Below are 10,229 nucleotides of genomic sequence, written 5' to 3'. Positions count from 1 at the left end.
TACTTCAAAATGAAGCTGAACTTTCAAAATTATAAATTAGTCTTTAACTTTTGTTTGTTTTTACTTTTTTGATAAAATAAACTATATTAATTAATGTAACCCAACTAATTTTTAATATTTATTTATTATATAAATTTACTTAATTTTGAAGATACCAAAGATCATGATCACATTCGTTTACAAGAATTTTTTGCGCGATTTAAAAGAATTAAAGATAAAGATACTCATTTTGCATTTTGAAACGATTTAATTGATAATTTATGGAAAAGATGTATGGCTGGTGCTTCTTTATAAAATCTACTATTGTTGTTCTTTATTATGTGCAATAATTTTATTATATGATAATGTTGAATCTATAACAATTGTGTTGGATTATTGTTAAAACAAAATAGTTGAATAAAATTGGTAAATATGAAAAAGTATACGATGTTATTAATAATTACTGATAAAGTAGAGATATGATATATTTAGAATGTTCTTTTTACAAGAAAAAAATGAAACAAACCACTAGAGAAAGATCATGCTTTATTTTTTGCTTCATTTGAATAACCGCTGGTTTTAGATTATACAAATTATGATTGTATTTGGTAGATTTTTTTCCATGAATTTAACTTTTCTTTATCATTGTGTCTGCAGTCTGGCAGCCACTAACGTTGGCACGACTCTTTGTGTACACCTCTCTACCGAATAGTATACATTTTATGTCTTTGTCGAGCCTCCCTAAGAGCATGATTATTGGAGGTTCTTAAAGTGGAGTTCTTAGCGAAATATAAGAACCCGTCTCTTAACTTTTAACTAAAAAACCTAAGAACCAGCTCTTAAATAAGAGTTTTAAGAACCGTTTCTTAGTTTTTTTAGTTAAAAGTTAAGAGACGGGTTATTAGAGCATGATTAACCCGGGATTTTTAGGATGGAGTTCTTAGCGGAAGTTAAGAAACTGTTTCTTAATTTCTGATAAGAACCTCACTCTAAGAACCCCGAGTTAATCATGGTTTTATATTCTGCTAAGAACTCACCTAAAGAACTCCCGAATAATCACCCTCTAACCTAGCTAAAAGTCATATATGGGTTGTCCATTTATTATGTTTATGCCCGCGAAAGCACGACTTGTCCAATTTAATTCTGTCTGTACCTTGGCCCATCAATTCATACCGAGATATTTATTTCAACTTTTTTCTCAAGACAAAATACAATTCTTTTAGTACTACATATCAAAATTTGGATTGCTATTTGCTAGGCTATTATCTTTTCTTTTTGGACTATTATCTTTTTAAAACATCTAACTCTCTATGTAAACTATAGATAAAATCTCATTCAATTTGAAGGAGTAATCCCTGTTCTAACAATAGTGATAGAATTTCAAAAGTTCTTTTATCAGCCTATTTCAGTAATCTCTATGTTAACTATAATTGATCAGTTCTTTTAATGTGGTTATAGTATTAGAAAGTACTAACTAAAGTAAAATAATACTTCATTCGTTTCAAAATGATTCATATTTTAGAGAATACATTGTTTCAAAAAAATATTTTCAATGTATTTTTATAAGGTAATAATGATACATTGTAAACTTTCAAAAAACTTATTGAATTTTGATTGACTAAAAATTGTGGAAAATAGTTAACCATAAAAAATGTATTTATAATTAAAATTTGAGAAATTTTCTATGAAAGTGAAAACTAAAACATACATCTTATTAAAACGAAAAGAGTATGATATTTACCAAAATAAATTAAACATCATGAACTTATAGAGTTTTTACTATAATATGTCCCCTGCTTGTGTGGTTTGATTTTTGGTTCCGATTTACATTACATCTGTACTTATTTCACAGAAATTATATTATCTATAATGTTTCATAAAATTATTTTGGTTCGGATTGAATTTTTATATTTTGTACACATGGAAAATTTAACTAGTTTTAACCCGTACTAGATTCTAACAAGTGCTTTTCAAGAGCGAGAATATTTTTGTAACAAAATATAATTTATGAAATTAAAGCATATTAAATTTTGTATTTTAATGTATTTGAAAATGTATATAGTTATATTATTTGTATGTATATTATACAGGAAAATAAAAAATAAGAACTAATTTTATTTTTAAATTATTCCAAAACTTTTTGTTATGAAATTTAATAAAAAATCTGACATTTATTTGATTGTGTGATATAATTTTTGATAAAGTTTTAATTATAAATCTTATTTAATGTCTATTTATTGACTCTAACATTTTATTTATATATATTATTTAATTTAATATGAAAATATAAATAAAATAATATATTAATTTAATTCATTTTATTGAATGAAATTAACTTTTAGTATATAAACCTGCAAAAGAGCTATTTTCGATTTTTAATAAATTATTTGATTTCTTTAGTCAATTATTTGATTTATAAACAATTTGAAAAGATTAGTTAAAAATTACTCCATCCGTATTTGAAGATTGAAGTTTTAGATTTTGTATTTGTTTTAGAAAGATTAATGTAAAGTTTAATTAATGTATTTTTCTAAAAAACTAAAACATAATTTTAAATTTAAAAATATGCATGTTGAAACTTTATGATAAAACCAAAATTAATAAATAAAATGTGTTTAAGTTTTTTAATTTGTGTAAAAGACTAAAACATCAATTAGTATTTTAATTTGTGAAATTCAACTGAACTCATGGTTTATAATTACCTTAATGAAATTCTAGTGTTTTCATTAATTAGTATGACATTTGTTTTTTAATTAGTATGACATTTTATGTAATATAACATATGACTAAAGGTTGGGTCCATTAAAATGTTTTGTTTTAATGAAAGAGATAGTAAGTGTGAAAAGACTAAACATCAATTTTTCATACATAGAAGGAGTATTAAAAAATGTGTGACTTAATGTTTTATATTGTTTGACCAATATTAATTATTGTGTTGAAAACATATATAGTAATGTTGTTTTCATAATTACCTTAAAAAATTCTAGTGTTTTCATTAATTATTATGACATTTTAGTTAATATAATATATGACTAAAGTTTATGTCCATTAAAATATTTCTCTTTTACTAAAAAGGAAATATTTGACCCAAGCTTTATACGAAAGATTATTTGTTTCAACATCAATTTCAGTCAAGCCAGATTCTCTTAATTATCTGAAAATGTTCAACGATCTCTTTAAATTTATGAAAAGACATTAATTTTCACGTGCCAGTCTTAATTATAAAATTCCGTCCGTAGCATAATTGAAAAAAACCTATAAATAGAGGGATCAGTGCCATTAGCATCCATTCATCACTACACATTGGATCGATACTTGAGAAATTGTGAGATTAGAATGGCGATTTTCTCCGGTTTACACCTTCTATTCTTCTCCTTCATCATAACTACAGGTAACACGCATACACACGTACATTTACACCCAAAATAAAACACATATACACACTTGCATTTTGCTCTGCTTTCAGAAACATTCTTTTGCAGAGAAAAGAGCATTAGTAATTAACTATTTTTGATTGTTTAATCTTGTAAAGGTGCAGTGTCCGTCGTCTCCGGTACCGTTTTCACCATCCAGAATAGCTGCGGTTTCACAGTCTGGCCGGGAATCCTCACCGGAAACGGCGGCGCACAACTCAACGATGGCGGGTTTACCTTAAACCCCGGAGCTTCCGTCGACGTAACCGCGCCTGCGGGATGGTCCGGCCGAATCTGGGGCCGAACAGGCTGTAACTTCGACGGCTCAGGGGCCGGAAGATGTCTCACCGGCGACTGCGGCAACAAATTAAGATGCGGGGGCGCAGGAGGAGTTCCACCGGTCACGCTCGCCGAGTTCACCATCGGCAACGGCGGCGCGAAGGACTTCTACGACGTAAGCCTCGTCGACGGTTACAACGTCCAGATGGGAGTCACGACCCGAGGCGGCTCAGGCGATTGCCAAAACATTGGATGCGTTGCGGATCTGAACGGGCGCTGTCCGAACGAGCTGCGTGTTATGGATGGGGCGAATGTTGTGGCGTGTAAGAGCGCATGCGAGGCTTTTCGCAAACCGGAGTATTGTTGCACCGGTGCGTTCGATACACCGGCGACTTGTCCGCCGACGGATTACTCGAGAATTTTTAAAGGAGCTTGCCCTAAGGCGTATAGCTATGCATACGACGACGCTTCGAGTACTTTTACTTGTGCCAATGCTAACTATTCTATCGTTTTCTGTCCTAGATAATTATCGTTGTCATTGGCGAATTGTAATATTATGGAACAAGGGATTCGCTGAAACTAATAAATAATAAAAGGTTTTGTGGTATGAGATAAATTCTGCAGGCTGGAATTACAATGAATTAGATAACAGAATGAATTTTATCGATAAATGGTTTGATTAGTTAACTTTTGCACAATAGCTGAATAGCAGATCTGCCTGATCATATTATAGAATTACCAATGAATGAATGAATGATTTCACTCACTGCAAAAAAAATAAATGCTAAATATTTGTATATAAACAGAATCATAACTAATTTGTTAATAATACGGTATATATATTTTCTTCGTACACAATCATAAGAGTAATTGTTAACTTTCCAAATTCTAAAATTTCCTTTCCAAATTTGGAAATCTTTCCATATTTTAGTAATTAAATTGGATTTATTGCGCATGGAATTTAACATTTTGACCGAGAACGTGTATAATGCATGCAGAAAGTAGTTTTCGAATGATAAAACCTACTACTAGCATTTTCAAAAAAAAACCTACTACTAGTATCTTCTTGTATTAAAGGAGAAGTCAATTAATTGACTTTTGTATACATGCCGATCATAAATAAGCTTTAAAATTAATTGTTATAATTTAACTGGTCAATGATTTTTTAATTTTGATTTATTTAATTCAATTCTAAATAAAAAAAATAAATCATGATTATGTACGACGGAATGGAATATCACATGAAAAAATATATCTACCTAAGATATAAATTAATCGAAATGCAGTATTACATGGAGAAAATATATTACTATTAATTTTATTAAATTAATGGAAATCCATAAATATATAGTTCTGTTTCTTCATGATAATTTTGTTCTTGTATGCATTACTTGCAAACGTGAATTTACTTGTCACTTAAATTCATGTTTTCTAAATAAATTTATTTTAGATGAAACAACTTGATCTAAAAATCAACTGAATTCCGAATGGCGATGGATCACAACGCACCATCCCACCGTTAATAATAACAAAAATCTCTACAAATACATTTGTATCATCTATATTCTTTCTTTACTATTATAATCGTACTGCAATTGCTTCATAGTTGTCCCACATGTTACCATTCAGACTTTAAATTCATCCGATTGTAACAAATAAAAAATTAATTTCAATTTCATTGTTATTATTCTTGATTTTTGTTTATTTTATACACATTAAATTTTTAACTAAAAATTAGATAATTTATCCAAATTGTTGTTGAACCCAAATATATATATCAAGTTGGCTATTTCAATTTGTAAATAATTTATCCCATATTTTTTTACAATAATTATATATAACCAATTTTTATGAATATCCAATGAATAACAGGCATGACTTTTAAGTATAATCACAAGCTATATCGAGTCTGTATGTATAGTGTGTCTACACTTTTTTAATACATCCGAAATATTTCAGTGACAATTGTTCGTAATGTCTCCGAGATCTCCACTAACTGAAATTATTAAGTTATTTATGTCAAAAATTTGCATGTTTGACGTTAAAATAATCAGCATAGTAAATTACTCCGAGACACATTAGCCGATGGAAATGTTTAGTGATTTTAGTAATTATATAATTATCATCATGTACATATTTATCATACTATCACTGCAAGAAATAGTTTAATTTCTGACCTTTAATTTCATTAGAAAATGGTCAGAAACACTCTATTTTGACCATTTTTTTACCACATAAAATTGTCAAAAAAACTCCGTCAGAAATTGAGTACGGTCGGAAAATAATCAAAAATATTTTCAGAAATGTCATAAAAAAATAAACGTCACGAAATGGTCAAAAACAATTATCTACTTTTTGACGAATTTTTGACCACTTTCTTTGTTGATTTTTAAATAATATTTAATAATTTATCAAATTAGTAATTTAAATAAATCATAATTATAATAGCATTATGAAACTTTTAATGAAAATTGAATATGTTATAATTAACTGTTATTTGAAACAAAGCAAATGATGTTTAGCAACATAAGAATACATATATTGGATGCCAAAAAAGAAAAAAAGAATATATATTGAAAAACAGAACTAAAAATGAAACAAAAGGGCATTTGTCATGTCCGTCATGTCTTAATTCCCTTGTTCTTCTTCATCTTGTCTAATCTTTGTTGTCTCAGCAGATCCATTCCTAGTTTTGTTCTGAAAAAATGATAAAATGAGTTATGACTAGTTTAAAATGTCACACTTAATAACTATTCTTTATTTTTTTCGGTAAAGCTTTCTAAACACTTAAACAATTATATTTGTGTTATCATATACATATATTTTAAGTAAATATTATTGATATATGTGAATATCGTATAATATTAATAGATTGACACCTAGAAAAATAAAAATAAACGGTACATGACATATTAATTAACCAGACTGCAAAACATGAAACTGAAGCATATTCTAAAAAAATATTATAAAAGCCATACTTATACTTTTAAAAGTAATATAATAATCAATATAAATAAAATCTGATTATTTAAAAGTATATAACAAATAACACTAACTCTTAATTTTATAATAAAATTGTATTATAGCGTGTCAAAATATAAAATCGATAGTACATTATACTTTTTAATTTTTAATCTGTACAGTTAAACTACTAAATACATCAAAATGGTGGATACAATTTTCATATTATCTTGTATTTTTCATCCGAAACGTACATGCATTTTAGAAAATTACTTCACCATGCAATCAAAATGGTGGAATACAACTTTCATGGTATCTTGTATTCTCCTGACGAATTTCCTTATCGTCGTCATTCGTCATCTATATAAAAACGGCGATTCCTGTTCGTGTATTGTATGATATCCTCTACTAAGCAAAGCACTACTCACGCCAAGAAGAAAGTGGAGGCAGAAAGAGAGACGGCCGTGAGAGTTTGAGCCTTTATGTAAAAAGGGAAGGGTAACTGTAAGATTTAAGGCACTCAGATCACAGCAAGAAAAAGAGATTGAAAATCTTGAATGTGTTGTTCATTGCGCAAAAATAAGAAAAAGAAGGTCAAATCTCCAAAATAGTACATTTCTAAGTTTATATCACAAAAATAACACTCAAAAACTAAAATGACCAAAATAGCACATTTCTAAGTTTATCTTTTGAAAATTTTAATTTTTTTATTTTTTTAAATTTGAAATCTTATCCCCAAAACCTCATTTGTCAACTCTAAACCCTAAATCCTAAACCCTAAACTATAAACCCTAAACCCTAAACCCTAAACCCTAAACTCTAAACCCTAAACCCTAAACTCTAAACTCTAAACTCTAAACCCTAAACCCTAAATCCTAAACCTCACCCTTTAACTCTAAACCCTAAGTTTGTGACTTTTGATAAAACATTAAGTGCTATTTTTGTGACTTTTGACCTTGAGTGCTAGTTTGAGAACAAAAACTTGATTTAGTGCTATTTTTGTCTTTTTTTGTCTTTTTCTCGAAAAAGAATGAACTTTATCTTTCGATTAAGTGCATGGAGAGAAGTGAGAGGAGGTTTGGTTACTCTCATTGTTTTTGAGTTTATATATATTCTTAAGAAGAAAAGTGAATTTCGAAATTAATAATCGCTTGATTTCATGAGTAGTTATAGCTTCAAGCCAACTCTATATTTTTTAATGAAGAGATGAATTTTATTCTAATATTTATCTCTATAACAGAATTACTCTATTTTACATATAGAGATAGATTGGAAATGGTTTTAAAGATTATGTTTTGGCTTCTCTTGTGTATATAAAGGTTCCATGTTGATTTTTGAAGGAATGTTTGTACATTCACGCTCGCTTCTCTCATGTGTTTGTCTTTCAATTTTGACCATTTAATTTGAATTTGACTTTTAAGTTGAAAGAGGAAAAAAAATAACCTCATGATCGGATCAGAACATATTGTTTCAACTGGGAGCTTCAAAGAGTTCATGTTTCGTGGTTTCAGGGTCATTTGGCTTCTTGATGGGTAATTACATGGCTAAACAACAGAAGCAATAAGAAACAACATTCTACTCCTTAGCCAAACATCTTCAGAAAGAACTAAAACTAGCAGCAAAGCCACAAAATGGTTAAACAAGTCGGCAGTACCTTACTTAATTACAGGATCTGTTATAAGTTATAGCTTTTTCTTTTAGCTGATGCAGTTAAGATCAGTGTTTCTGGCTTCTTTTGATTGGAGCTTGCACGCTTTCTTCATTCTCTTGGCTGCTTGTACGAACCCCACAACAACTTGAAGCTCATCCATTTGCTGTATATCATTAATCATATCACAATGTTAATAATACATTTTAAGACGAAAACCAAGTGGAGGCTCAGATGAATATTTATATGTACCTGAGACATAAAGTGTCTCTGAACAAGGTCAATTAGTTGTTCCTTTGATGGATTTGGAATTGCATCCGCCTACAAAGAGTTAAGTCAGAAGCAACCACATTCAAAGAAGAGTTATAGATCTCGAGTAAAGAGAAGGTTATTTCTTCTTGAAATCAACTTACGAGGTTGAAATGTCGCCAATATTTCAGTAAAGTAGGCATGTCTAGTTTGCTAAGATCAACCTTCTGAGTGAATGCGTATAACATCACATCAGTATACGTAAGATTAGACGCATTATGTTCAGTGGTACATGGAATATATCTCAAAATTTTGAATGCATACCATGTTTTGAGGAGGAGTAAAACCCGAGCTTTTTGATTGTGAGTCAGATGATAGAGACCAGCTCATGGTCTTGTGAGATGACCGCGATGATCTCTGCCTTCTTTGCTTCGACTTATGAGGCTTACGTGTGTCCTCAGATGCTGGAAAAGAAAAAACTTGTCACAGAAACAAGACTGAGAAAAATCAGTTTAAAAGGTTACTAATTTTGTGTCGGAAGAACAATATGCAACTTTGAAAATCTTGAAGAAAGCAGAGAATCGAACATACTCATATCAGAACCATTCCCCTGCGTGTTATCGAAATCAAGATCATCGTCATCTTCGTTTCCAGTAGGAGCTTCAATGACACTAAGTGCATTCCTCTGCAACTTCACTTCTATCCCATTTGTTAATACCTAAACAATAAAATGGAAAAAAAAAAATTTTACTCCATAAACAATTCCTGACATATTTATAAGTTTCAGAAGAAGAACATATACGATATGTTAAGCCCTTTCTTTAAGAAAAAAAAAAAAAAAACAGATACGATATGTTTCCGAAATAAACTTTTTCTTGCTGGGAGACATGAACTAGTGCAATAGTATGATATAAATATTAGTAAAATACATTCCTAGTACTGAAAAAATCGTGAAGATTATTTCAATGATTCTATAAAATTTAAAGTTAAGAGCCAGAATATGGTGAAGTTTTACTCCTTCTGGTCCACATACACAGAGTTACAATACAAAAAGATATTGCAGAACAACTTATAATATAAACTAAACCAACCAAAAAAATATTGGCGTTTTGCCAAAACTAACCCACAACTTGATTTTACTCCCAAACATATACCAAAACTTGAATCAAATGCAAAACTAACTTAAAAACCTAGTGAAATTACAGTTCAACCCTTTGTGACCAAACAAAAAAACAGAAGCCATTTTTACGAATATAGCCCCAGTAAATCGTCTGAGTCGTCTGGGATGTTGGAAGTCGTCTGGACGACTGAAGTGTAAGTCGTCTGGTACCAGTTTATTTTAAAAATAATTTATAAATCTTGTGAAAAAATATTTTGATGCGTGAAAAATAAAAATCAAGTAATTATAAACAGTTTTAAGTGATATAAATTAAGATATGATAAAATTGATTTGTTTTGAAGATAGATGAGTGGAAGTAGTGAATCATGAAATACTTTGGTTTAGGAGTTTGGCAAACATATGTTGTAGTATTGTATGTATTGTTAGGGTTAGATTTTGGAAAACTAAAATGTTTTTTTCAAAAATTAGTTTTCACCTATATGTGTTTATTTATGTGTATAGTAAACACTTTTCAAGTTTGATTTGATTTTATGAAGTCTTTAATTAGATAATTAAGTTTAGGGGTTATGTTTAGGGTGTG

The 10,229-nt window shown here is 29.5% G+C and overlaps 2 protein-coding genes across 6 annotated transcripts in view; one reads left to right on the top strand and one right to left on the bottom strand.

The window, feature by feature from the left end:
• Positions 1 to 3,185: 3,185 nt before the first annotated feature.
• On the top strand, positions 3,186 to 4,278 carry LOC106307797 (pathogenesis-related protein 5-like). Of its 2 annotated transcripts, none has more exons than XM_013744854.1 (2): positions 3,186 to 3,370; positions 3,518 to 4,278. In XM_013744854.1, the coding sequence occupies exons 1-2, from the start codon at positions 3,316 to 3,318 to the stop codon at positions 4,195 to 4,197; spliced, it is 735 nt and encodes a 244-aa protein (XP_013600308.1). In that variant the 5' UTR covers positions 3,186 to 3,315; the 3' UTR covers positions 4,198 to 4,278. The 2 variants fall into 2 exon arrangements, with proteins under 2 accessions (XP_013600308.1, XP_013600307.1); XM_013744853.1 differs by having other exon boundaries at positions 3,281 to 3,370; positions 3,512 to 4,278.
• Positions 4,279 to 8,085: 3,807 nt separating this feature from the next.
• LOC106307798 overlaps positions 8,086 to 10,229 on the bottom strand; it is a 6,625-nt gene continuing 4,481 nt past the window's right edge. Inside the window, exons 2-6 of one of the 4 annotated variants that reach the window (XM_013744855.1) lie at positions 9,121 to 9,247; positions 8,854 to 9,008; positions 8,694 to 8,756; positions 8,533 to 8,601; positions 8,086 to 8,446 (exon numbers count right to left, since the gene is read on the bottom strand). In XM_013744855.1, the coding sequence (XP_013600309.1) occupies positions 8,330 to 8,446; positions 8,533 to 8,601; positions 8,694 to 8,756; positions 8,854 to 9,008; positions 9,121 to 9,247 (531 nt within the window). In that variant the 3' untranslated portion in view covers positions 8,086 to 8,329. The remainder of the gene's footprint in view (positions 8,447 to 8,532; positions 8,602 to 8,693; positions 8,757 to 8,853; positions 9,009 to 9,120; positions 9,248 to 10,229) is intronic. The other 3 variants (XM_013744856.1, XM_013744857.1, XM_013744858.1) reach the window with 3 other exon arrangements.

The sequence above is a fragment of the Brassica oleracea genome, chromosome C8 (genome assembly GCF_000695525.1).
Source record: "Brassica oleracea var. oleracea cultivar TO1000 chromosome C8, BOL, whole genome shotgun sequence".
Taxonomy (NCBI): Eukaryota; Viridiplantae; Streptophyta; class Magnoliopsida; order Brassicales; family Brassicaceae; genus Brassica; species Brassica oleracea.
The sequence above is the reverse complement of the archived record's forward strand: the minus strand, read 5'-3'. Positions and strand labels throughout refer to the sequence as shown.

Coding starts and splice junctions, on each gene's coding strand:
- LOC106307797 (XM_013744853.1), top strand. CDS start 3,316: ATGGCGATTTTCTCCGGTTTACACCTTCTATTCTTCTCCTTCATCATA. Junction 3,371..3,511: donor CTCCTTCATCATAACTACAG/GTAACACGCATA, acceptor AATCTTGTAAAG/GTGCAGTGTCCGTCGTCTCC.